We start from the raw sequence: 27,863 nt of genomic DNA, 5'->3' as shown, positions 1-27,863 counted from the left end.
CAGTCTTTAAGGCCAGGGGAGAGAATGCCTTCACCCTGTCCCCTCACCTCCAACCCTGGTCTTTGCCTTAGGTGGTCTGGACAGAAACAACTCGCGTTGGCTGTGGGAGCAATTATTGTGAGAAGATTGATGGAATGGAAGCAGAGAACATGCACCTGCTTGTCTGCAACTATTATCCCCCGTGAGTGCCAGGCCCCAATATCCATCCCCTGCTCTGTTCTGAGGGGGGTGAGGGATCTGCTCACCCCCCAGAGTTGTCTGCCCTGGCTTTAGCTGCCTTGGGGTCAGGCTGGTGAGTAAACAGCCCTGATAGGCTGTGGCAGGAGACCAAGACCTGTTTTCTACATGAATCCCAGGTGAATCAGCCCCCTCTCTGGGATGGGTGTTTCCCCATTCCTCATGTCTTCTTTTTCTTGGCATTTTCTGCTTCCAGGAGTAAGATAGAGGAAACCAAGGCCTACTGGGAAGGACCCTCATGTGAAATGTGCCCCAAGGGCACAGTCTGTGTGGACAACCTGTGTGGTGAGTGAGCAGAGCCATGCATGGCCCTGGAGGGGCTCTTGGGACTGAGAGCCCGGGCTGGTCTGAGCTCTGAACCCTCCTGGAGCTGTCAGGAAGCCCCTGAACTGCAGCTCCAGGGCAGGACCATGAGACATCAGGAGCAATTGCTGCTCCTAACAGAAGTCAACTGCCTCAAGATGAGGAGGATTGGTCAAGGGCTTTGTACCCCATTTTGGAGCGTTTTTTGCCCCTTGTGGGGCAGGAGGTTGTGAGGGCCATGAGATGTCTCCAGGCTGGGAACCCCAGAGTGGGGAATGGCCCAGAGTGACCTGGGAGGGGTTGGCTGCTGTTTCAGCCCCTTGTTGATTTCTGTTGGTCCTGCTCAGTGCATGAATCTGTGGAAGTGAGCCAGCCCTAGCCCATGGCACTTTTCATCTCTGCATCTCTTTCATCCACCCTTTCAGCCCTGCCAAAACTCACAGCCACAGCCAAAACAGAACCCACAGCATCAGAGGCCACCATAATCACAGCCAAGCCACCATCCAAAAACTCACTACCAACCACAATCACAGCCAAGCTAACCCCACAGCCACACTGCCAAACACAGCCAAGCCCACACCCCCAGTACTCTCACCCATCACAAGAGCCAAACCAAAACCTGCCACTGTTCTTCCAACAACAACCCCAGCCAGGCCAAAACCCACAACACCAAAACCCATCACAGGTCTGGCTAAGCCAAAACCCACCAGAACTCTGGCTAACACCAGCACGTGCCACGATGGCAAAGACACAACTGAAAACTGCCACAACCACAAAGCCAGAGCACAAAGACCTGATCCTGTTAAGGCAGTTGGGATCACTTCCCTGTGAGCCCAAGTTAGACCCATCTCCAGAGGCTGAGGCAGGCAATGGAGATCCTCTTAGGTCCTTCACTAAAGAAAATCTTCTACTCTAACTTCATCTTGTCTCTTTTCCATCCATATCTGCCCTGGACACAGCAAAACCGGAGACCAATTCGAATCAGACAAGTGTGGATCCGCCCAAAGGAGGAGCCCCCCGTACCTGCTTGGGCCTTTCACTCTTCCTCCTCCCCAGTGCCATCCTGGTGGGCCTTCTGCTCTGAAGGGTCTTCCTCAGCTGTCCCTGCACCCCTCACCAAGGCTTTTGTCAGCGCTGGTTGTTCCCCAGCCCTGGCAGCTCAGGAGCTCCTTGGACGATTCACGCGCTCCCTCCTTGCGCTGCCTTCTCTGCTGCAGCCCCGGCCAGCCGAGGGCAGCTGGCAGTGCTGGGGGAACTTTGTCCCCTTCCTGAGGAGACCTGAGGGCAGGAGGGTGTTTGCCATAATGCTGGTGACCTTCGATGCTTCTCCTTTTTCCTGGCTTCTGTTCCATTCCCAGGCTGGAAGTGTTGAGCTCTCCCACAAACCCATATGGCCAGCAGGCCCTGCCACAGCCTGACCCTGGGGACAGCAGGGTGACTTGGGGACAATGAGACATGGTGGCTGGCTTTGGTGTTTATCAGGAAGAGTGATCAGCAGAAATGCTCTTTTCCCTCCAAATGTGTTTCTTTCAGTTTTGGACATATTTTGTCTGTTTCCTATCTTATCCAAATAGAGCGGCTGTTTTGAGGATTTCTGTTTCTTCCTGGTTCTGGTGGAGCTCTGGCCAGTACTGCCCAGCTGTTCTCCCCTCTCCTCCTCACACTCTGCAGCCCTTGCCTCCTCCCTCTCTCCTCCTCCCCCTCTCTTGCTCTCTGGCACATATCCCATTCCTCAGACACACCAATGCCACAGATTTATTTTTCGGTTGTGCCTGGACATGTGTGCACACACAGAAGAGAAACCTTCAGAGCTGAGAGAGGCCACCAGCTCCTTCATGTAGCTTTTCCCCGCTTGGCTTCATTGCATAATTTCAGTGTATTTGAATTTAAATACAGACCCTGCTTGATGTGTAACTCGTGTGCGTGTGGTCAGGGAGAACAAATCCCCATGTGTTGGTAGGATCTGAGCTCCAGAGATACAAGTGATGCTGTTACAGGTCACTGGTGGCTCTGCTGCCCGGCAGCACCAGCTGTGCAGCAGGAGCCCAGCTGCCTGCAGGCTTCTCTGAGCTCCCAGCCCAGCCCAGCCCAGCCAGGAGGTGACCAGCAGATGGCACTGGGAGCGGCACCGCTGAGAACTGGGCAGCTCAACTCGCCCCGCACACCCTGCCCGCAGTTCTGAGCTTGATTTCACTGCCAGCCTCAGGTGTGGTTAAGAATCAGATTAAAAATAACCTCGTGCCCAGGTGCTGTGGCTGCTGCACACTCTGGGAGCAGGCTGAGCTCCTCTGCCCAGCTGTCCTGGGGGAGAAATCCATCCCTGCCTTGTGGACAGATGATAAAAATACAGCCCAGAGGCTGCTCCCCACCCCTGGGAGGGGAGAGGGCTCAGAGCTGGGACAGCATTTCAGGACCTCCTCTGCTTTTGCATCTGAGTGAAGGACAGTGTGGCATTCCCTGAAATTTCCCTAGAACCACTACCAAGAGCAGAAAACCATTTCCCCTCCCAGCAAGATCAGGGCACTCAGGCAAGCCCTGATTTTTTTGCAGGGCTGGATCCCCCAGCCTGCTGAGAGCCATCGAGGCACAACGCTGCTGCTGGTTATCAGGCACCAGCAGAATTCCAGGATTGAAGTGTTTTATCACTGCTGTGGGGCTGTGAATCTTGTGAAAACCCTTGAGTTTTGTTTTCCTGGAGGTTTTGACTTGTGGGGACAGGCTGTTGTGCAAGGACCTATTTATAGAGATCCTTGCAGCAGAAAAGTCCAACCCAGAAGGAAATCCGCTTTCCTCTTGCCCTGCTCGCTGGGACAGCAGGGCTGAGCCTGCCCACACAGGCATTTGGGGGGCTTGGCTTAATGCTGAATTTGGGGCTTTGGGCCAGGGCAGGCTTTGGTGTGGGGCACAGAAACATTCAAGGGAGACTTTTGCAGCATTTCCACTCCATTTCTGGGGTTGGCATAAAGGGGAATCTGGCGCTGGGGTGACCCTGGCACAGATTCTGCTGGAAGGAGGAGAAGGCATTAGCCATCAGCTGTGCTGCCTGGGCTGAAATGGTGGCATCTGTGGTGTTTGTGAGGCCTGGCTTCTTAATCAGCCTCCCCTGCTGGGTTCCCTCCATCCCTGGGCCTCTTTCCAGCAGGGACAGGGAGGTGTTTGCTGCTGGTGGAGCGAGAGGAGCTTCCTTTGCTTCAACTCCTGAATCTGCCATGAATGCAGTGGGTCAGAAGAGTTGGGGTGAGCCCCTACACCCTGCTGGGTATTTGCATTTTGGCAGTTCCATCCAGTTTCCAAGTATTCCCTCAGAGTGTTTGGGCTGAAAATGCTCTCGTTCCACTGTGTCCTGAGAGGTTCTGGGGAGGATCCACCTTTCTTGATCTTGCTTCCTGGCTACCTTTTTACTAAAAGTTGTTGCCCTTCCATGCCATTGCAACCATCTGAAAAACTAAAACAGGAGGGCAGTTCTCCTGGGGTAAGGAATCTATTTTGGCCAAATCTGCCAAGCCCCAGTCAGCAGCACGGCTTCCAGAGTAGTTCCTGTCTTCAGCTGCCAGAGGGGAGTGGTGCTCACACCTTCTGCATTGCCAGGGTGGGAAACCCACAATGGCAAAACTGGGATCACCAAGGATAGGTTTTGATACCTTGGCCAAAGAGCTGCAAGGGAGCCCTGGTCATTTTCCTCATCTTGAGCTCCAGTTTCACAGATCCTTGGAAAGGCTGCAGGAGGCTGGGACCTCCCTAGAGAGTCTGGTGTTGGGAATGGGGCTGTTCCTGCAGCTGTTCAGGCATTGTGGTGACAGACACAATCAGATGAGTCACAGATGGGGTGTCTCACCGTGGCCTCCCTCACCTCGGCTCTCCTTGGCACTCACTGTACTGGATTGGACAGTACCACACTGTCGCCCTGCCCAGCTCAGAGGAATTCCCCATCAACACTTGTGTCCCAGCATTTTTAAATAATAGAATGGGTGAATGAATAAATAGTGTGGGAGATGATAAACTCCTCCAGAGCTCATAAATCCGGGCAAGTAGGGAGAAAAGAGAGAGATCCTGTTACTCCCAGAGCAGTGCAGGAGCCTGTCAGACACCGGCCAGCCCCGCTGGAGACCCTCGGGACGTGAGTCAGTGGAAGCCCAGGCTTGGTCACTTCTGTGCTGCAGAGTGGGGCCTCTCTGGAGCCAGCAGGCAGAGCAGAGCCTGTCAGGTGTTGGTGTGTGGCTCCTGTCCCTGTCCCCATGCAGTGGCTGCTGCTCCCTGGGGTGGGGGACGGGCTGTTCCTTGATGAGCAGAGGGAAAGCTGCATTCCACACACACTTACCTAATGCCGGCTGGACACGAGTGTCTCAGCTCCAGGGTGGGGCTTGGGCCTTGCACTGCTAATCCTGATGCTTCAGACACTGGCTTCAGAAGAAGCTGTCAGAGCAGGTTGGGAGTTGAGAAATGGCCCTGCAACCCTTTGGCAGCTGCCCTGCACTTGCCAAAGGCATCAGCTCTTACTCACGTTTCCCCATGAGCCGCATGCCCTGGTGATGACTCCTACTCCTCCAGGGCTGTTTGCTCTTCACCACAAGCTCTGTGTATCCCAATTTCCTTCATCCTTGTGGCCACGTTATCTCCTGCAGGGCTCAGCCAGGGTGCTGTAGTGCCAGGGGCTTTGGGGAGCTTGGCCCTGTATCTCCACATCACCTTTGGAGAGACCAGCACCTGCACTGGTCCAGTGGAAGGTGTCCTGCTCATGGCAGAGGGATTGGAATGAGATAAGCTCTCAGGTTCTTCCCAACCCAAATAATTCCATGGCTCTGTGATTCTCAGCACTGCCTTGTTCATTGTAAGCCAGGCCACAGTGAGCTGGCTAGCAGGAGCTGGAGCCTGTGTTGATGTTTTCTAGATGTTTCTCCAGGTCTCCAGAGATCCAACAACAAATGTGTGGAGGTTGTCTCCATCAATAGACAGATTTGCCTTAGCAATACACGGGAATCTCTGGTTTGACCATCTGAGTTGAAGACCTGGTGAGATCGTGGCCTCAGACCCCACTTGCAGGATTTGTTGGACAATTGAGGGCACGGCTGACCCCAGAGCTAGTGAAGGACAAAGTAATACACAGAGCTCCGAGATCTGGGGGGCAGTAGCAGAGCAGTTGCGGTGAGAGAGGTGATCCGTGTGGCCCGAAACCGGAGGAAAACCGACAAAGCATTGCCTGGGGACTGGGGAGGGGGAGGCAGAGCCGGCGGCGTGTGATTAACTTGGCTCCGCTCTCCGAGCTGCCCACCCGCTGATCCTCTCCTGCAGGCTGCGATCCCAGCGGAGCCCTGGAGCCGGGCCGGGCGGTTGCACAATCGCAGATGGGGAAGCCGAGGCTGGGGCAGCCCGGGGGGCTCGGCCCGAGCGGCTGCGGCTGCGGGACACGGCTTTGAACCCCCAGGTGTCTGCGGGAGGGAGCGCAGCCTGTCCCCGCAGAGCCACGGTTTGGTTGTTCCAGCCAGCCCTGAGGACAGCCACAGACTCCCAGCTCTCCTGTTTGGGGCCAGCTCAGCTCTGTACCCTGTTCTTCCTCTCCTGCTCCCCCCTGTCCTGATGGTTCAGGGAGGAGGCACCAAGCCTCAGCTTGCCCCTGTTCCCAGCAGGCTGGGCAGCCCAGGGACTGTTCCTCAGCTGCCAAATGCTGTCCCCCCATCAGAGACCCGAGGTGGGCTCTGGCTCTGGCTGGGGAGTTGCTGTGCTGCAAACTGCTCTCAGCAATTGCATCTTGCTGCCTTTGTTTCTAACGCAGCTGCATTCCAGGCACGGGGGAAGACCCGTGTGACAACAGGGCTTTGTCAATTGCCGCGGGATTGTTGTTACAGATTAGGAGAAATGGAACGGGAGGTAGAAGAGAGGACCCGTAACTGAGGGCTCAGGGGATGGCTGAGGTTTGGAGCAGCAGAGGCTTGGATGAAGAATGCCAAGCCAGGGATTGGGATTCAGGAACAGGGTCCGTCCCAGGGAGAGGACCCTGCGTGGTCGTTGGCACTGCTGCCTCTCCATCAAGGCCGATATGTGAGATGGGTGTGTTCTGCATGGCTCCAAAACTCTAATAAATACATTTCCTCCCCAATCTTCAAGCTGTTGGGTGTTCCTTGCTTTTGGGAGGTGCTTTAAATCTGACTGCCAGAGCCGTGGGCTGCTGAGAGCAGAAGCTGCCTGCACGATGCTGAGCTCAGGTCTTCCTCCCGTTCTCCTGGTGCTCTCAGTGCTGGAGCTGAGCTGGTGCCTGAGTGATGAAGAAAAGAAGATCATCTTGGATGAGCATAATAAATATCGCTCCCAGGTCTCTCCTCCTGCCAAGGCCATGATGAAGATGGTAAGTGGCTTTTGTTACAGAGGAGTATTGGGGTGTTTGTGTGGTCCAAGGCAGGATCTTAATGTAAGGAGGGGTCAGGGAGTTCCTTAGGACAGGCAGAGCAATTCTCCTGTAGGGTTACAAGTAGGTGTTCATGGAGGGGTTCCCTAAACTGCCTCTAAAGAGAAGAGTTTCCTTTACCTTTGGAGTTGTCTTTGATCATTTTCTGGAAGCTCCTAAGCGTGATGTGAGTTCCCAGATGCTCTTGCATGAGAGTGATGCAGCTGTCACTCATGGGTGCCTGCTGGAGCTCCCTGTGATGGCAGGAAGGGCAGGTGAGACCGTGCCACGACCTGGAGACTGTGGCATGGTCATTGCCAAGAGGTGGTGGGGGAATCCTGCTGTGTGGGACATCACACAGTGCTCTGTATTTGCCTTTGCAGGTAAAGGTATTTTTATCTATTGGAGGGAATGTCAACTTGTCAGTCAAGGTCTTTCAGTTATTTGGGCTCATCATACTCCTAATCCTCGCCATGACTTGTTGTCTTGGAGATGCAGGATCCCCTATTTTGCTTGTGGAAATCAAGTCAGGTCATCAGTGGGACCTGTCTTAGGACCAAAAACAATCTTGGTGCTGGTGCTGCTCTTTGTCTTGCTCAGATTCTTGATTTGATTAGAACTTGGCTATGAAGTTTTATCTTGCACCACATATGATTTTTCTTCACTATTTGCAAAGCACACAGAGAAGGACAGTTGTTTATCATGGAGAGTTGGAGTCCTTTCCTCTTTGGGTCACAGTGTGCATGGAGGACACCTCCCTGCCTGGCCCAGAAGTTGCCCAAAATGAGTAAAATCTTTGTGGGCTGGTAAATGGGAGCTTAAAAATTAGAAGAAGCAAAAAGTTAAACTCAGGGAGAGAAGACCTGACCAGTGACTGCAGACTCAAAGGGGACAGAGCCAGAACCCTCAGCATCATGATCCCATTGAACCCACCAGGCACAGCAAACTCAGAGTATCAGGACTTAGGAGCCAAAGTCTCAGAGAAAGCCTGAGGGAAACGATCTCTCAGTTTCCTCAAGTCAATTCCAAACCTGTGGGGGCTGCTCCTGGCTGAATCTCTGATTGCAGCCCCTGTGCTTTTAGGTGCTCCCTCAGCAGCTTCTGCTCCTGCTTGAACACATAGAACTTGCTCTTGCTCTGGGGCCAAAAGTTTTTTCATTTTGAAGCCCAGCAAATGTTTAGCTCACAGCAGCCCTGACGATTCCTCAGCAGAGGTTTTCCATGAGAACACCGTCCTCACCTCCCTCCTGGGACCTTTGCTTGGGCTGAGTTTGCTCTGGATTCACCTGCTGCCGTGGCTCTGTGCCTGGCTGAGGTCACTCTGTGCTTCCTTTTGGCACATGGGGCTGGTTGCTTTGGAAATATTTAGTTGAAGGGGGGGAATCTGCAGCCTAAAGCCCCTCTACTAATGAGGCAAATCTGCAGGTGTGAGTCCCGTGTTTATGGAGCCCAGCTCCGTGTCAGAGGGAGAGGGGTGTGTGCTCCCCAAATTGGCTCTCCAGCCATCTCTGTCAGCGTGGCTTGGGGCCACGGTGGGAGCTGAACCAACACTCTGTGTCCCACCCAGGTGTTTCCTCCCCCAGTGCCTCAGGCCTGTCCTCATCCCCTCAACACCCCAGTGGTGCCATCCCCTCCTGTCTGGCACCTTTTGGGTCCAGCCCTGGCTCTGACCAGGAAGGTTCCCCCTCAGGACCCTGTTTGCAGGGCTGCCTTCCAGAGCCAAGCTGCTCTCTCCACCAAGGACAGTCCAAACAGCTGCAGTGCAGGATTCCCCATATGCATCCCTGCAAGAATAGCTCTCCACCTCCTCCTCCTCCTCCTCCTCCTCCTCCTCCTCCTCCTCCTGCACATCCCTGTGGCCAGGGGCTCAGCTGGTGGCGGGGCTGCTGCCGCTCCAGACGGGGCTCCTGGCTGGCAGCCAGGTGGCCACATCTCGGTTCCAGGCAAGCAGATGATGTCTCCAGGAGCCTGTGCTCCCAGGCTTTGTTCAGCTGCCAGGAGAGATGCGTCCCATTCCCCTCCTGTCCCCACCCTGGGTGAGGAGGGATGGCCCCAGACCCCTCTGGCGTGACCCACAGTGGGTTTCCTTCTTTATTCCATGACTTCATGTTTTCTCCACGCTGAGTTGAGGATGCTCCATGATCTGACCCTGACCTTCTCCTGTTTGACTCACAATCCAAGGTTCAGTTTGTGCTGGGACTGACCATGGAACTCCCCTCTCCTGAGGACTGTGCTGGGTAGGGGTTTGAATTTTCCTCGTGCATGGGGAAACTTTGGCCAGACAGTGCAGGGGTCCTTGCTGAGTGCCTTGCTCCTGTTGGAGAGCCCAGTGTCCCTCCCTGTGTGCTGACACCGAGCTCCTTTCAGACCTGGGACAAGGAGCTGGAGGCCCTTGCTCAATCCTATGCAGAGAAATGCATCTGGGACCACAACAAGGAGAGGGGCCGACGGGGAGAAAACCTCTTTGCCATGGCCCCAACCCTGGAACTGGACTTTGCCGTGGAAGACTGGAACGGGGAGGAGAAATTCTACAACTTTACAACATCCACGTGTGTCCCCGGGCAGATGTGTGGCCACTACACCCAGGTACCAGCTGCTGGGGTGGAGGGGTGGCTGCTCAGCAGAGCTGGGTGCCAGATTTCCTCAGACAGAGAGATGAAGTCTGAGCCTTTCTTCACAGCTGGGGTAGGAGCAAGGATGATGGTGGATCCTGAATGCCAAAGAAACATGGGGATGTGGGATCTGGGGCACACTCTGTGGGATGAGGAGATCTTTGGTTGCCTCCACCCAATCCCCTCACCTCCACCCTGGTCTTTGCCCTAGGTGGTCTGGTCAAACACGCATCAGATCGGCTGCGGGGCACATTTTTGTGAGAAGATCGATGGACTCGATACAGAGAACATGCACCTGCTCGTCTGCAACTATTATCCCCCGTGAGTGCCAGCCCCTGCATGGATTGGAGCATCTCAGTGGGGTTTCTGTGCTGGAAATGCCCTGCCTTCAGCCCTTATGTCACAGCAGGGTTTGTCCTTGGTCAGAAATAGAAGTTCCAAATAATTCTTCTGTTATCTTGGGTTGGTCCCAGACTAAGGAAGGGTTGTCTGGAGTTCCTGGCCCATGACTGTGGCTGCTGAGCGCTGGTTCAGCTCCTGGAACACACCCAGGGAGGGACCTTCTTCCCCGAGAGCTGCTCAAGGCTGAGGTGGCAGTAGCTGAGGGTACAAACTCTTCCCTGCCCTGGGCCTTGTTCTTCCCTGGGGTGGAGAAGCCCTTTTGCAGCAGCAGGAAGGGTTGGACAAGGGAGGAGAGCTGGGTTCCCCCTTCCCAGCCCTGGGACCAGCCTTGGCACCACTTGCTTGGAGCTGCTGAGAGCACCAAGAGTGGCTGGTGGCTGCAAACCCTCCTGGGGTCTGGAGCAGAAGTGAGACAGAATTCCCTGTCCCAATACCCATCCCCTGCTCTGTTCTGAGGGGGGTGAGGGATCTGCTCCACTGCTGCCCTGGCTTTAGCTGCCTTGGGGTCAGGCTGGTGAGTAAACAGCCCTGATAGGCTGTGGCAGGAGACCAGGACCTGTTTTCTACATGAATCCCAAGTTTTGCCTTGGCTGGGATATCCCAGCTGAATCAGCCCCTTCTCTGGGATGGGTGTTTCCTCTTTCCTCATGTCTTCTTTATCTTGGCATTTTCTGCTTCCAGGGGCAACATGAAAGGCAAAAAGCCCTATATGGAAGGACCCTCATGTGAAATGTGCCCCATGGACACAGTCTGTGTGGACAACCTGTGTGGTGAGTGAGCAGAGCCATGCATGGCTGCTGGGACTGACAGCCTGGGCTGGTCTGAGCTCTGAACCCTCCTGGAGCTGTCAGGAAGCCCCTGAACTGCAGCTCCAGGGCAGGACCATGAGACAGAGCAAATGCCTTAAGATAAGGAGGGGCTTGTACCCTGTTAGGCAGCATTATTTGCCCCTTGCATGGCAGGAGGTTGTGAGGGCCATGAGATGTCTCCAGGTTGGGAACCCCAGAGTGGGGGATGGCCCAGAGTGACCTGAGAGGGAGAGGGGTCAGCTGCTGTTTCAGCCCCTCGTTGGTTTCTGCTGGTCCTGTCAGTGCAGGGGATCCATTGAGGTGAGCTGAGCCAGCTCTAACCCACAGCACTTTTCATCTCTCACCAGAACTCGTTGTAGAAGAGACCACTCCGGCCTCTGTGACAACAAAAGCAAGGCCATCCACCCCATCCACAGCCAAACCAGAGCCCACAGCCAAACCTGAACCCACAGCCAAACCAGAGCCCACAGCCAAACCAGAGCCCACAGCCAAACCAGAGCCCACAGCCACAGCCAAACCAGAGCCCACAGCCACAGCCAAACCAGAGCCCACAGCCAAACCAGAGCCCACAGCCAAACCAGAGCCCACAGCCAAACCAGAGCCCACAGCCACAGCCAAACCAGAGCCCACAGCCAAAACTGAGCCCACAGCCAAACCAGAGCCCACAGCCACAGCCAAACCAGAGCCCACAGCCAAAACTGAGCCCACAGCCAAACCAGAGCCCACAGCCACAGCCAAACCAGAGCCCACAGCCAAACCAGAGCCCACAATCAAAACAGAGCCCACAACCAAACCTGAACCCTCAGCCAAACCTGAACCCACAGCACCAGTTCACACCACAGCTGAACCAGAACCCACACCAGTGTCCACCACAGCCAAATCTGAACCCACAAAACCAGTGTCTACCACAGCCAAGCCAAAACCCACAGCCATACTCCCAACCACAGCCAAGCCCAAACCCCCAGCACAGGCATCCTTCAGCACAGCCAAGCCAAAACCAGCCAGCACACTCCCAACCACAGCCCCAGCCAGGCCAAACCCCACAACAGCAGCAGCCACCAGCACTGCAGCCAAGCCAAAGCCCACCACAACTATGGCCAAGCCAACACCCACCACACCAAAACCCACCCTAACAACCACTGCCACTAAGCCAACAACCACCAAGACAACACCCACCCCCCTGAAACCCGCCACAACAAACACCACCAGCAAACCAACACCCACCACACCAAGCCCCAACACCACCAAACCAACACCCACCACACCAAACCCCAACCCCACCACCACCACCAAACCACCACCCACCACACCAAACCCCACCACCACCACCAAACCAACACCCACCACACCAAACACCACCACCACGACCAAACCAACACCCACCACACCAAACCCCAGCACCACCACCACCACCAAACCACCACCCACCACACCAAACCCCAGCACAACCACCCCTACAGCCAAGACAAAGCCAACCACAACTATGGCCAAGCCAACATCCACCACACCAAAATCCACCCCAAACCCCAGCACCACCACCACCACCAAACCACCACCCACCACACCAAACCCCAGCACAACCACCCCTACAGCCAAGACAAAGCCAACCACAACTATGGCCAAGCCAATACCCACCACACCAAAATCCACCCCAACTGTAGCTAAGCCAAAACTTGCTACAGCTGCAGCCAAACCAACACCCACCACCCCAACACCTACCACCACCACAGCCAGGCCAACACCTGCTGCTACAACACTGGCACCTGCCACAACAGCAAAGACACAACTGAAAACTGCCACAACCACAAAGCCAGAACCAGAAAGACCTGATCCTACTGAGGCAACCAAGATCACTCTTTCCTTTGAGCCCACCTCAGACCCAGATTATAAAGTTTCTCCAGAGGCAGACACTGGAGAGCCTCTTAGCTCCTTCACTACAGAGGATCCAGCCTTGTTAGAAAGCATGGGCACAGCCTTCAGCCCCAGATCAGTCCCAGAAATACAGAAAGGTGTCAAAGAGCATGAGAAAGAGAAATCAGCCTTTCCCAGTCCATCTCCATCCCTCAGCCAAGCTGTTCCAGAGCTGAAGCTAGGTCTCAATAGAGCTGAGCTCATAACCCCCTCCAAGTCAGTGGTCCTCAGCCCTGAAGAGCCCACGTTCTTGCGCTTAACATCATCCTCCAAAGACAAAAAAGGGCCGAGCCCCCATTTCCAGACCTCCCTCTCAGGTAAGGCCACCGTGGAGTTTGTCCTGGCATGGACACTCGGACATTCAGGGATCCCCAAGCAGCATGGAGAGGGCTTGGGAGGAGCAGTGTCAGACTGGTCCTTTGGATCCTCCTCTTGTATGTGGCACCAAGCCTTTTCCTCACTCTCTGCTCTAACCCTGAGGGGCTGGTTGGATGTCTCGTCCCTGCAGCATGGTCCCGTTCACAGCCTGCTCCCACTAACGCACAGCTTCCCTGGACCACAGCTCTGCTGCCTCACGGAGCCTCAGGGCACCTCATGGCACACCTGCATGAGAGGGAGCTTCTCTTCTGCCAGATCTTCCCCTCTAACTCCACATTTTCCTCTCTCTCTTCCAGCAGGCGCCCCGGACACAGAAGAACTGGAGACAAACTCAGACCAGACAAGTGTGGATCCGCCCAAAGGAGGAGCCCCCCGTACCTGCTTGGGCCTTTCACTCTTCCTCCTCCCCAGTGCCATCCTGGTGGGCCTTCTGCTCTGAAGGGTCTTCCTCAGCTGTCCCTGCACCCCTCACCAAGGCTTTTGTCAGCGCTGGTTGTTCCCCAGCCCTGGCAGCTCAGGAGCTCCTTGGACGATTCACGCGCACCCTCCTTGCGCTGCCTTCTCTGCTGCAGCCCCGGCCAGCCGAGGGCAGCTGGCAGTGCTGGGGGAACTTTGTCCCCTTCCTGAGGAGACCTGAGGGCAGGAGGGTGTTTGCCATAATGCTGGTGACCTTGGATGCTTCTCCTTTTTCCTGGCTTCTGTTCCATTCCCAGGCTGGAAGTGTTGAGCTCTCCCACAAACCCATCTGCCCGTGTGGCCGGCAGGCCCTGCCACAGCCTGACCCTGGGGACAGCAGGGTGACTTGGGGACAATGAGACATGGTGGCTGGCTTTGGTGTTTGTAGATGAGACACACTGGTTGGCTTTGGTAGTATTTTCCAGCAGAAATGCTCTTTCCCTTCCCAACGTGTCCATCTCAATTTTGGACAAGTTTTACCTCTTTCCCTTCTTGTCCAAATAGAGTGGCTGTTTTGAGGATTTCTGTTTCCTCCTGGCTCTGGTGGAGCTCTGGCCAGTACTGCCCAGCTGTTCTCCCCTCTTCTCCTCACTCTCTGCAGCCCTTGCCTCCTCCCAAGCCCCAGATTCATTTTACGCCTGTGCTTGCACCTGTGTGCACACACAGAAGAGAAACCTCCAGAGCTGAGAGAGGCCACCAGCTCCTTCATGTAGCTTTTCCCTGCATGGCTTCATTCTTTGCATAATTTCAGTGTATTAGAATTTAGATACAGATTCCTCTTGACGTGTAACTTGTGTGTGTGTGGTCAAGGAGAACAAGTCCCCACTTGTGTTGGTGCAATCTGAGCACCAGAGGCACAAGTGACATTGTTAGAGGTTATTGGTGGCTCCTGGGCCACTGGCATTGTCTGGGCCACTGTGTTTTGTTTTTGTTTGTCTCTCCTCCCTTCACCTGAGGATTCCCAGTCAGGTGTGTTAAATATGTGCCAAGCTTTGCAGACAGGTGGAAGGAAGATGATGGGGAGATACAGCCCCTTGTCTGGTCATTGCAACCTTTCATTTCTTACAGCTGAGGTGGAGGATGACCTGAAAGGCCATTATTCAGATCCTCCACTGCTGCTCTGTCCTGTGCATCCCCAGAGCATGCACTGAATAAATCCTGTGGGAAAGTCTGTTCGCTCTCTCTCTGGGGGATCTGCACACCTGGGAGATACTTACTATTAAAATGCTCTTAATTATGTGCTTACATAGAACTGCTAAAAGACAATATGATTTCTGAGGGTCCTGAAGGGGTTTTTTGGCTTTCCAAAAGCATCCATGTGCTGCCTTTTGTAAGGGTGTAACTTAATGTTTTTAAACCTTTGTAAAAGCAGCAGGAGGCCATGGGGATTGAGGATGACGTAGGTAATTTTTCTTGAGCATCCAGCTGAGTGTAAAGTTAAAATGTGTCCCCACCAGGAATTCTTGGGCAAGGGATGCAAGAGAAAAAGAGCTCAGAGCAAAAAAAAGAAATAAAAACTATGGCTGGAGCACATCTGGTTCCCTGTTTTAGGAAGCCCAGCACAAGCCTCTCACACCCTAAACACAATTTAATATTTGCAGCACAGAAAAAAGTTAAATTCCAAGTGTAGCTCCCCAGATTCTGTTTTTGCCGTGTTTTCACATCAGAACATCCATCTGGGAGCAGCATAAGGGGAAAAGGCCTCGAGAGGCAGACTCAGCATGGGAGTGATGCTGGTATCTGACTTTGCCTTTTGCTTTTCCCCATCCTCCTGGCCCTGCTTCTCCCAGCAGAGCTGCCCTGCAGCTCCTCATTCCCCTTGAGCCGGGCAGCAGCAGGAGCCCAGCTGCCTGCAGGCTGCTCGGAGCTCCATCCCAGCCCAGCCCAGCCCAGCCAGGAGGTGACCAGCAGATGGCACTGGGAGCGGCACCGCTGAGAACTGGGCAGCTCAACTCGCCCCGCACACCCTGCCCGCAGTTCTGAGCTTTATTTCACTGCCAGCCTCAGGTGTGGTTAAGAATCAGATTAAAAATAACCTCGTGCCCAGCTGCTGTGGCTGCTGCACGCTCTGGGAGCAGGCTGAGCTCCTCTGCCCAGCTGCCCTGGGGGAGAAATCCATCCCTGCCTTGTGGACAGATGATAAAAATACAGCCCAGAGGCTGCTCCCCACCCCTGTGAGGGGAGAGGGCTCAGAGCTGAGACAGCATTTCAGGACCTCCTCTGCTTTTGCATCTGAGTGAAGGACAGTGTGGCATTCCCTGAAAGTCCCCTAGAAACACTACCAAGAGCAGAAAACCATTTCTCCTCCCAGCAAGATCAGGGCACTCAGGCAAGCCCTGATTTTTTTGCAGGGCTGGATCCCCCAGTCTGCTGAGAGCCATCGAGGCACAACGCTGCTGCTGGTTATCAGGCACCAGCAGAATTCCAGGATTGAAGTGTTTTATCACTGCTGTGGGGCTGTGAATCTTGTGAAAACCCTTGAGTTTTGTTTTCCTGGAGGTTTTGACTTGTGGGGACAGGCTGTTGTGCAAGCACCTATTTATAGAGATCCTTGCAGCAGAAAAGTCCAACCCAGAAGGAAATCCGCTTTCCTCTTGCCATGCTCGCTGGGACAGCAGGGCTGAGCCTGCCCACACAGGCATTTGGGGGGCTTGGCTTAATGCTGAATTTGGGGCTTTGGGCCAGGGCAGGCTTTGGTGTGGGGCACAGAAACATTCAAGGGAGACTTTTGCAGCATTTCCACTCCATTTCTGGGGTTGGCATAAAGGGGACTCTGGCACTGGGGTGACCCTGGCACAGATTCTGCCAGGTTCTTACTGGCAGGAGGAGAAGGCATTAGCCATCAGCTGTGCTGCCTGGGCTGAAATGGTGGCATCTGTGGTGTTTGTGAGGCCTGGCTTCTTAATCAGCCTCCCCTGCTGGGTTCCCTCCATCCCTGGGCCTCTTTCCAGCAGGGACAGGGAGGTGTTTGCTGCTGGTGGAGCGAGAGGAGCTTCCTTTGCTTCAGCTCCTGAATCTGCCATGAATGCAGTGGGTCAGAAGAGTTGGGGTTGCAAATACCTGCTGGGTGTTTGCATCTTGGCAGCTCCATCCAGCTTCCAAGTATTCCCTCAGAGTGTTTGGGCTGAAAATGCTCTCGTTCCACTGTGTCCTGAGAGGTTCTGGGGAGGATCCACCTTTCTTGATCTTGCTTCCTGGCTATCTTTTGCTAAAAGGAAGTGCCTATTCCTCCCTGCCATTGTGGTCAGGGCTGATGTGGCTGCCCCAGTGCCATGAGCTGTGGGATCCTGGCCAGTGAGTCAGGTTGGTGTCCCACAGACCCATGGGTGTAAGCTCAGCCAGGCTGGTCACCCTCCTCCTGGGCAAAGCTGCCCTTTGCTTTGTGCCAGGATCCACTGGAGCAATTAAACATTACCTGGGCTGGTTTCTTAGCCCTTGATGAGATTTGTGTTAGTGAACCCTGTGTTCTCCTCTTGCTGGTATGCACATTATAAATGTCTTTACAGCAAGGACTATCCAGGGCAGAGGGAAGCCCAACCTGCAACCCTTGATCTGACTGAGGGTGAGGAAGGAGGTCAGGCTTTGTGTAAGGGTTGTGCTGAAAATTTGTGTCAGGAAAGCACCTGCTGACAGCCAACACACGTGGTCTCAGCTGCTTGGCCAACTCAGTCTGCCCCACATCCTCATCCTGTGGCTTCCCTCTCACACCCAGGATTTTGGTCAGTCAGGAGCAGTGATCACCCCTCAAGAGGTCCCAATTCACCAAGCTCACTCAGAGCAATAAAAAGACTCAGTTTTAAAAAAGTCAAACCAAGTTTATTTTCATGAGGGAATATCTCCAGTAATATTTTATTCATGGCTTCCAGCTCACACAGTTCCACTGTTTGAGATTCTCTGCATTAGTACCAGTGCCATGGAGGGGGACTGAAGGGATTCCATCTGGGACACGGGGGATTAGCTCTTTTCCAGGGGACACCTCTCCACATGAAGTGGATATGCCGCCCTGTTCCCATGCTTGTGCTGCTATTTTGGTACCTTCCAAGCAATCTGCGGGCAGGAGCCCTGCCCCTGAGCGAGCAGCTGGAGGATAATAATGCAGCTCAGAGGACCAAGCTGTAGTTTTGCACAGCAAGTCGCCAGGACTGCTGAAAAGCCAGATTTATGGAGAGAGGGCTGCATTCCTTCGCCGCTTGGAGCTGCAGCATCCCCACCCAGCAGCTGCGTCCCAGCCCCGCTGCAGCTACGCCCTGTCCCAGCAGAGGGGCCTGAAATTCTGCTTCATTCTGGGGACTCCCACGGCCCCAGCAGCCAGCTCTGCCTCTCCCTGTGCCTTTGCTCAGGGTGAAACTGGAGGGCTCCAATTTCTCTCTGCTCTCTCCCTCCCACTTCATCTGAGAAGGTGTCCTCTGCTTGCCCTCGCTCCCCGGTGTCTCGGGTCTCACAGTCTCCCTGGCAGTAAGATGGTCGTGATAATGGCCTGAAATGTCCTTCCTGGTGCAGATCGTGTTACAGCTCCACTCCTGGTCTCGCTCCTACTTACTCTGGAAAACGGCAGAGGGATGGTCCCAGCTGCTCCTAAGAAACAGAAGAATTAACAGTTCCCTGTCCCTTGCCAGGGGCCAGAGCTCTGAAGCGTGATGACTTCTCTCATGTCTGTTGTCAGGGGACTGCCTGGGAGAACCCAGAAGGATTAGAACCTGCTCCTTCTGCTTCATGTCTCTTCCTTACCTGTCTCCACTTTAGGGCAAGATTTTAGTTGGAATCATTGGTTCACCTTATGTAAATACCCAAGAGCCCCAAACTTCCCTGACAGGGTTTGCATGTGAGGGAGTTCAGTTGATAAGGGATTATCAGATCAGAAAGAACCACCCTCTAACTCTGTTCCATGGGACAGGCTGGGAACTTGTCCAAAACAAAATGCACTTCCTGAGCAGGGGCCAAGCAGCCAAATCTGATCAGCTCCCAGGGCTCTGAGTCCGCAGGCTAAGCTTGCCCCTGGGTCTGGTTCTGAACCCAAACTTCAGAACTGGGCACAACAAAATTAAATCATGAGCTCAGATCTGTCCCTTTTATACAAAAGTATCTGCACCCCTCCAGACCTGAGGACAGACCAGAAAAAAAGATCAACACATTTAAACACTTTACAACTCAAATCCATCTCCTGCAAAAAAGAACAGAATTGAACACTGGGAGCTGCTGTGCAAACTCATTTCCCTGGTTCTCTGGAATCTTAAAGAGAGGTGGGTTCCCCTGGAAGCAGGTGGCTCCATGCTCCAGTGCCTGAGGCATGAAGCAATTCCTGGAAGAATGCGATTCTGGATGCTGTAAGAGAAACACCCACTGAGTTGTTTAACAATGCCATGCTGCGTTTTTGGATCCTCAACAAAAGAAGCAATGCCTCGGGAGCTCCTCCGTGGTTTTGCTGCTCTTTAAGGAAGGCAATAGACTGTATAGTTATCACCTGAAATGGGATCAAATCCCTCCCACCAAACTATACAACCTACTACCTCACCTCCACAGAGCAGAACAGACGGGTCACGGGCATGGACGTGCTCTAGTGGCACCACCTGCCCCACACCTGGTGAAGAGGGGACGAGCAGACCTGAAGACCTGACTGTCTCCTTAGGAAAGACAGTAGATTGTATAGTTAGCTCAGAGGGAGGACCAGACTCCACAACTATTCAATCTACTACCTCAGCCTCAAGGACAGCTTGGGACCGTGGCAGCCTAAGGCACTGAGATGATCCTTATCCAGGCACTGAGATGATCCTTATCCATGCACTGAGATGATCCTTATCCAGGCACTGAGATGATTTTTATCCAGGCACTGAGATGATTTTTATCCAGGCACTGAGATGAGCCTTGTCCAGGCACTGAGATGATTCTTATCCAGGCATTGGCTGCTCTGCAGGTCCTGCAAGAAGGAATGCATGAAAAATCAGAATTCTTGATGGCAGGGGAGAGAGCTCATATCCAGTCTTGTCCTGGAGTTCCTTCTCCTTCTTCAAACCTCCTTCAGCCCACTTGGATTATACCTTGTGCTTGGCAATCACACTGGCTACAGATTTCATGCACACAAGGGTGCCCAGAAGCAGCAGCCCTGCCCTTGGAGCCTGGGGCTACCCATGGAGATAGCAGAGCTCTCGGGAAGCTGCAGCAGCGCCAAGCACACCCAGCCAGGCTGACCTCACCTCCTGAACACACAGCATATCTAGAACAAACCTGCCAGACCAGATAAGAGAATCCATCAATTTAGCTGCTGTGCACTCCAGGGAATTGAGCAGATTAGAAATAACTAAGTACAAGGAAGCTTTTAGGCTGCAAATGTAATGGTATCGAGTACATCAAGGCAGATCTTATTTCCTAAACAAATGAGTGCAACATGCAGCCGTGCTGTCCCTCTAATGCTCCAGCCCAGCCAAGCAGTATTAGCATGGATCTGAGACAGACTGGCTTCCCCCCAAGCCCTTGGCTCACCTTCTGAGGCTTCTTCACTCTCTGTACACCCAAATATAGAGGCGAGGTATTAATCTGGGAGTTTGAAAGAAACGTGTGAGGCTCTTTTGCAAGGAGAAGAAAGAATTCCCCTTGGAGATGAAAGAGGCCCTAACGACGAGGGAGCCACGCCAAGCAGGCTGCATGTGCAGCCCAGCACAGTCCCAAAGGATAACTTCCCATGGGAGCTCAGCAGGAGATGTCCCCAACCTCCACAAGCATCTGCTGAGCGCTGTGGTGGGAGAGGAGGGGGCTCAGGCAGAATTCTCCAAAGGGATAAAAGCTGCCTAATGCTTTGTGCTTCCACAGCTACCAGGCAACAGGCTAAATAATCCCAAAGCTTTGGTCAACTGCCGTAGCTGGAATCTTTGTGAGAGTTTAGGATGGCCTCAGGTGCAAGGGTATCTCTGCAGCAAGGTTGGGAAGTGCCCTCTTGCAGGCTCTCCTCACTCCAGGTAATTCTCTCAATTTCCTTTGACAAACTGGTCCTTGACAGGGAGTGACCCCCTGTGCTGGACCATCTGGCCCAAACCTCTCCTGGTGTAGCAGGGCATGAACAAGGTCAAAACCCCAACGTGGCAGAACTGGATCCTACAGCACCGGAGTGCCCAGCCCATCCCTGGTGCCAAGTGCATCCCAAACAGCCTCCTGATGGGAAATGCTGTTTCTCCTGGTTTTATCAGCACAGAAAGTGATGCACAGGGGTTGCACCTCCCTCCTCAAGCAGCCAGAGCTGAGGTGAGGTGACAGCCAGACTTTAGGGTCCATCAGGTCTGTCACTGCTCAGCTCCTTGGGGACAGAAGGGTTAGTTTAAACCAAAATGTTTCAGCTTCCCAAAAAATTAAGCTGCTGCCACAAGCATCAGGAAAACCACCAGATGCTGCACTGGTCAGGGACTGGGAGGGTGGGAGGTCTAGATGACTCCTGGGTGATGCACAGAGGCACAGGATGCTTGTCTTCTCCAAGGAGATTTTAGCAACTGGCCTGGAGGAACAATTTTTCCTGGTTCCCAATCTGGTGGTTTATGTTGCTCTAAGCACATAAAGCAGATGTATCAGGCAGGCATTTCAAAGGTCACTCTTGATACCATTGCAGACAACAGGCATTTGGGCCAATCTCAAACTGTTGGTGGGAAATTACATTAAATAACTCTGAGCTCACATAGATGTAATTATACATGGAGAGAGAGAGAAAAAAAATCCCTTCTGACTTCTATAAGTAAACCTGAAAACAGAAGACTTAATTATAATAATAGTCTTAATGAGTATAGGTTTTGGGAATACCCAGCTGCTGACTCTGGAATCCTGATTTTAGCAGGATCTGTGAAGAAAGGAGTCAAACAGGAGGATTTATGGATCAAACAGGGGGATTTTTTATGCCCAGTAAGGATGACTAAGAGCATCCTCCCCTCAGTATCACTGTCACACTTGTTTGTCCTACACAAATTGCAATGACAGGAATTCCCTCTCCTCATGGCCTGAGGTCTAAACCATCAAGGCAAAAGACAAGGAAGGAAGGAGATGTGCCCAAGTTTGCCTGGATGTGATGCAGCTATGCAAAATTCTGGATAAAACAGCCAGCAGGGTCTGTAGGAGTCAGAGACACCCAAAGCTTCTTACTGCCTTCTGAGATTAAACCCAATTTTGAAAGATTTTTGGATACTTGATTGCCAAGAACCTCTTCAAAAAACACCACTTGCTGTGCAGGCCTTAAGGCAGTGACCCTGTAATTTCTACTTTCCAGATTTATAGGAATCCCTCAAAATTGATCAAATGGGATTTCTGTGAAAAAACTTCATGGGTTTCTGCAAGCTACTGCATGAAGGTCCCTGTGCACAGAATGTGCCACTACATGGTCCCACTGTCCACAGGTGCTTGGAGGGGTGAGGAAAACTGGGAGATAAAGGTATTTTTGCACAGCAAGATCCTCCAGACTGCAATAAAAATGGCATTTCCATTCCAGCTTTCAGACTTGTTTTTGGAATCAAGAATTGACCTAAACTGCTCCTCATTTATCAGGGCTCAGCGTGGCTCGAGATGACCCCAGCAGAAAACCCAAGATCCTGTCCCCCAAATTTTGAAAGATCTTTGCACCAGAGCCTGCTGAGCATGGCCAGGTGTCTGCATTTAAAAGGAGCCCACCTCGGAGAGGAGCTGGAAAGGCTCTGAAGCCTCGAGGAGCTGCTCTGGTTCATTAAGGAGCCCTGAATGAAATGGAGGAGGGGGGAGGAGGAAACCAGAAAACAACAAAGTCTCTGCTTTAAAGGCTGACACCACTTTCAGCCTTTGTGTCGGTGCCGAAACGTGCCAGGGACAGGGAGGGCTTCTGGGTGGGAAATCAGGTTCCTGAGTCTCCAGGAGGATTTCCAGCCCCGGCTCCCCGAGCGGCGGCGTTGGCACAAAATGGCCGAGTGTGGCCATTTTGTTCCCTTGGCTTCGTGTCCTCCCAACCTAGCTGGCAAAATAAAAACCCAAACGGACCCAAGGAAAAAAAAAAATTAAAAATGAAACCAAAAATAAGGCAAAAGAAGGGTGGAAGGTTTTCTGTGACTCCCCAATGTTGTGGGGACCCACAGCGCCAATTGGAGCTGCTGATCCGCTGGCAGCGAGGAACCCGCTCGCACAAAAAGCAGAAAACAAACCAAAAACCCATCTTGGACACACCCTGTGCCACGGGAAAGCAATAAAAAATGACATTTGCCAAACTAGCCATGAAGACAAGTTGTTTATAACTTATCCCAGGCCAGGCAAACCTCTCAGCAAAGCAAGGCCAACCACCTTCGCAAACACCCCATCCTAAAGTCAATATTAAATATCACACTTTGAAACAATTAATCAAATACACCATGAATAGGGAAAGAGAAATGGAAATAAAAATATTTACAGTTCAATGCTGCAACAGCCCGTGTCTCTCAGCAATGCTTTTACTCCACTCACTTTTAATGACATAGGGAATATTTCACATCAATTTTGTCATCGCATTTATTATCAAACAATTAGCAGGTATCTTTATAAACAGCTGCTCATCTCTTAGGGGTTGTTTTGAGTCCTATCAGATGTTTCTAAACATCTGGATGATGATTAATGAATCTGATATTGTTATCTATAATGCAGGCATCTGTAACCTGCTTTGTTATATGACTTATCTTTTATTAACCCTTCCTAAATGCATTATTAAAGGTGACAATAAAGGTAATGCTTTTTCTAAATATTTGTGTATTTTCCTTGTAAATTTGTATGTACCTCACCCTCTCCTTACACAAAAAAAAGTCCCAGAATTTTTGTGACAAAAGATAGCCGCTACTGATATTTCACAGCGTAATTTCATTAAATACTAAAAATAAGAGGAAAAAAATATCCTCCAGGCTTATTTTTACCTGTTCTGCATTCGATTCTATAGGCTAACTCAAAAATCGAAAGAAAAAAATATTTTTTTTTCCTGTAATACTCTATAAAAACTGTTGTATTCACACTGTTAACCTTCTCAAAGTTGAGTTCATAAGCTGCTCATGAAAGGTGTGCAGGTAATGTCCACCTCTAATGCAGATTTGGACCAAAACGTTACATTTGCACCGCGAAGCACCCGCCCAGCGCCCGCCCGTGCAGCCCCGGCCCCGGGACCACCGTGGCCCTGCCATTCTCTATTGTCTGTCCCAAACAAGCCAAGGGGATATGGAGGCAAATCAAATACCTTTCTGTGCAAGGAAAGCCATTTCACCTCTTTCTGCTCTCCTTCCCAGCTCCGCTCTGGAAGTGTCTGCTTCTCTCCACATGTCTGGAAAGCCACTCAAGGAACAGCAGGACGATCATTCCAGCGCCTTATCAGAGCCTGATCCCCGCCGTGCCACAGGGCAGGGATCTGCTCCTCAGAGTGTCCACGAACAAAGTGACGTGGCTACTAACGCCAAGACATCCAGGCTACTGAAGGAAATGCAGAATCACTTAAAAAAAAAAAAAAATCGCTTTTATTTGGCGCATGTTCTGGTGTTTTCGCCCTGCTTCTGTGCAAAATTTTACGGTAACGCCACCAAGTTGTTTTAAACTTTCAAGGCGTGTTCCTGTTGATGGTGTTTCTGTTGTGTATCACACCTTAACGTGTGCAGGATACACACAGAGTGCAGTAAACAGCTTGTGAGCACAGTACAGCTCCAGCCTTGGGAGAAAAGCAAGGGCTTAAAAAGCCAAGAACAGCTATTGCTTTAAATATTTAAATTAAGATGTTTTTATTCCTGAGATGAAAACTTTCAAGGCAAGAAGGCAATAAACAAAAAAAAAAATCCCTAAAAAAATATCCTCCGGATTACATCAGCTAAATCCAGGCAGTGCCAGCTCGGTGGAAAGGTCAGATCCTGAATGCACCAAAAACAGGAGGACACACAACAGGTTAAAACGCTACCGTCCGGCAATGACCGGCTCTGGTCATACCAAGCCGATGTGTAAAACCATCCGCCCGTCCAAAAACAAATTAAGACAACAGTGCTCTCTGGTACTTTATAAATCCAGAAGAAAGGAGGGCTGTTTTATTGAATATAGCGAACAAACCTTTCCGTCCGGCTATTCCGTGCAGCCCCGCGGCTCTGCGTGCACCGAGTAGCCCTTACGCTGCTCATACAAAAGCTCAGTTTGGCAATTCCAGGCATTTTCAGTGCTCAACATACGCCAAAACTACCCACTCTCTGCCTCTGCCTTTGGTCTCATTCCAAAATGTCCTTTTTTTTTTTTTTCTCTTTTTTTTTTCCCTTTCCCTTTCTCTCTCTTGCTACAGCCGGTGCCACGTAGAGACGGGAGAGTTGGGCTCGGACATGGCCGCAGCCTCCAGAAAAGAGCCAAGTCCCAGCGTCCCGGCTTCCCCCTTCCAGACGGGAAACAAAATGGCCATGGAGCAGCCATTTTGTTTGCTGCGGGATGGGAGGGAGAAGGGAAGGGAGGGGAGACGCAGGCCAGGCGGGAAGGATGAGGGGGGAGAGGGGAGGGCGTCAATTCGGCAGGAACCCAAAAGCTCCGCAGCCATGCCCGGGCGCGTCCTCCTTCCTCCTGCTGGCCCCGTCCAGTCCCACGGCAGGACTGAGCCGCAGGGATGGACGCAGGGTTGGTTTTCCAGCCCTCCCAAGCTGGTTGAGCCCGAGTTGCCCGGGCTGATGTGGGTGACACTTCCCTCCCTGGGCCAGGCTGGCACCTCCATCCCGCCCGCGGGGCCCGGCCCGGCCGCTGCCGGGCTCTGCCAGAGCTCCCGAAGGGAGCCGGGCAGGAGAGCGGAAACCAACGCAGCAACGTCAAACTCCTGAACTTCCCTGGGCAGGAAATGTGTAAATAACACCCGCAGCGAGGGGGAGAGGAACCCGCCGTGGGGACAGCGCGGCCTCCACAGCCCGGATCCCAACGGCGCCCGCGGGAACAGCAATCCCAGCTCGCCTGGATCGCTCTCGCTCTCGCCTGCCTCGGACACAGAGGCTCTCTCCAGCAGGACCGTGTGCCCACAATCAGCCTCGTGAGCTCCATGACTTTTACTTGCTGCCCTTCCATGGAGCAGCACCACAGCTGCCCATCCCATGGCCTGAGGAGCCGGAGACGCCTCTCATGGACCCTCTTCTCCCAAAGCACAGGGCTGAAGTCCCAGTTACATCCAACAAGACACACAGGTGAATCCCACCCTCCAACACGACTGTGTGTTCCTCCAAATCCTCACCAAAACCAATGACAGGTTTTTAGAGCAAGGCAAACACCTCACAAACCTGTCTGGGAGTACCCGGCACGGGAAGACCCTTAGGAGGACACAAATCAAACAGCCCCTGGGCTTTCTGCTTCTGCAGATGGAACAAGCTGTGAAAATCAGGAATATGCCGAGATTTAGGACTGCTGAGATCTCCCCATTAGAAGTCCTATCCCTTAAGGATGCAGGGAAGTGGAAATGCCAAAACCCAGCACAGCTGTGAAGCTGTTACAGGACCTGTAGGAAAATCCTGTAAGGAAGGTTGTCAATAGGATGAGGCACTTTGTGCCATATTTACATGGGATAAATTTAAGCACAGGAGGCTGGACCTGCTCAGCTTTCTCGAGTCAGTGGGGAGGCTAATTTCTCTGCAGAGTAATTCAGAGCAGAAGCATAATGGCAACATCTTGAATTATCCTGTGAAAAAAGTTAAATCTTTAGATCTTTTTTAATAAACACTATTCCTCGCTGCAATTTCTAGCAAAGTAACCTAAGATCTCCAGGTGAAAATTGTTATGGATTTATTTATAATTTGTTGTGATTGATTAGGCTTATTAAAATGTCCCTAAAAATAACCATCACCTGTAACAAACTCCACTGAGAGCCTGCTCAGGATATCCTGATTTCTGGTATGGGTTTGATGTGGAGCCATGTGACCCCACAGGAAGGTTTGTGCCCTTTGTATTAACCTCAAAGTCTGGGAATTTTGAAGGAATTTGAGAGATCCAAGTCTGGTTTATTTTACTAGGCTTTGAGAAGACAAGGCTTGCTTGAAAACACCTGTGCACAGAGAGAATAGTGCATTTCTTGTGTAATACTTTTCCAGGAAAACCAGCAAGACAGGTTGGAGAATGATGATCAAAGGGCTCTGGATGTGCATAGGAACAGATCAAGAATGGCCACATGCAGCATGTCAGGCTGAAGCTGAGAGTGAGAACCAATTTCAGCTGCTCTGGCACCCAAAATTCTCTTCTAGAAACCCCCAACAATCTGAGGAGCTCTGTTTTTACCCTTATTCTGGGTGAGAATGAACAGAGCAGGATGAGACACATTTACAAGACACATTTGGGGTGTTTTGCCTTTCCCAATCACAGGGCCCCTGCATCAGCAGCACCTTCCTGGTGGTCCTGAGATGGAGAAATACAGAACTGGGGATGTGAGAGGGGCTGAGGCTGCTCAGCACACCTAGAGCTGCATGTAGCCCCTCAGCACAAGCTGGTTATTCAACAAATCTTAGTCAAATGAGGGTGCAGGGGGGGAAAGATGGGAATACAGAGAATAAGAAACGGGGATGTTTGGGAGCTGATGGAGGGGAGAGAGTCTGATGCATCAGCAAGAGAATGAGACCAGGAATGCACAGGTTTTGTGGACCTGGGAGGGAGCTGAGATGGTTTGTGTCAGGAGAGGGAGGTGTGAACATGATTAAAATGCTGGAGCTTCACAAAGGACAAGGGAGGAGTTGCTGAACAGGGATATTTTTGTAGCCTCCAATCTGGGCTGCTGTGGGCTCAGCAAACTGGTGGTGGATTAAGCTGTGGTCATGGAAGGAGTCCCTCCTACAGGACAGGCCACTTGCTTTGGTGCCTTCTGCTTCTGTGAGCTCACCAGCTCCCTCATTCCAGGCACTCCCTTGACATTCCAGGGTTGAGCAGGGCTGGGGCTGCCTGGGCTGCTTGGAAGCAGACTGAAGAGGCACATGGCCCCACAATTAAACCCTGTGAGATTCTCCTCCTCAGGGATGGATCCCTGATGCAGGAGTTGCTTCTCATTCCTCTGCACACCCATCCTTGCTGCTGAGAACTGTCATTTGAGAGTAGGCAAAGCACAGAGAGCCTCCAGGTCAGAGCTGGGGGGAGAGAACAGCTTCTCCTTTCTGTTTGGGATCAGGGCTCGTGAGAAAGGGTCTGTGGTGTTGTCATGGGTCTGGCAAGCCAAAGAACTCTACCCTTGTGCTTCAGCTCAGGGTTTTTTCCAACCATGCTGCAAAGCTGTGTAAATCAGCTGCTCATCATCATGTGTTGGAGTTGAAGGGCTTCCTCAGCATCAAAGTTTCCCCTCTGGATGTTTGTCTGAATCTCTTCAAGAATTATCCCTCTGGTCTGATCCCATCCCAGTGAGCCTGTACAAACACAGCCCCACTGCCATTCCTCGTGTGCTCTCTCCTCCCCACA

The 27,863-nt window shown here is 52.3% G+C and overlaps 1 protein-coding gene across 1 annotated transcript; it reads left to right on the top strand.

Annotated features, from left to right (window-relative positions):
- Nucleotides 1-6,727: 6,727 nt before the first annotated feature.
- Nucleotides 6,728-13,850, top strand: PI16 (peptidase inhibitor 16; the record flags this gene model as incomplete). The annotated part of the gene is made up of 7 exons (XM_084220867.1): nucleotides 6,728-6,880; nucleotides 7,186-7,302; nucleotides 9,287-9,505; nucleotides 9,743-9,852; nucleotides 10,615-10,703; nucleotides 11,090-12,970; nucleotides 13,328-13,850. 7 exons carry the CDS (start codon nucleotides 6,728-6,730, stop codon nucleotides 13,468-13,470), a joined length of 2,712 nt encoding a protein of 903 aa, XP_084076993.1. The 3' UTR covers nucleotides 13,471-13,850.
- Nucleotides 13,851-27,863: the final 14,013 nt, after the last annotated feature.

Source organism: Fringilla coelebs (genome assembly GCF_963513975.1).
Source record: "Fringilla coelebs genome assembly, chromosome: 23".
NCBI classification, from domain to species: domain Eukaryota; kingdom Metazoa; phylum Chordata; class Aves; order Passeriformes; family Fringillidae; genus Fringilla; species Fringilla coelebs.
The sequence above is the reverse complement of the archived record's forward strand: the minus strand, read 5'-3'. Positions and strand labels throughout refer to the sequence as shown.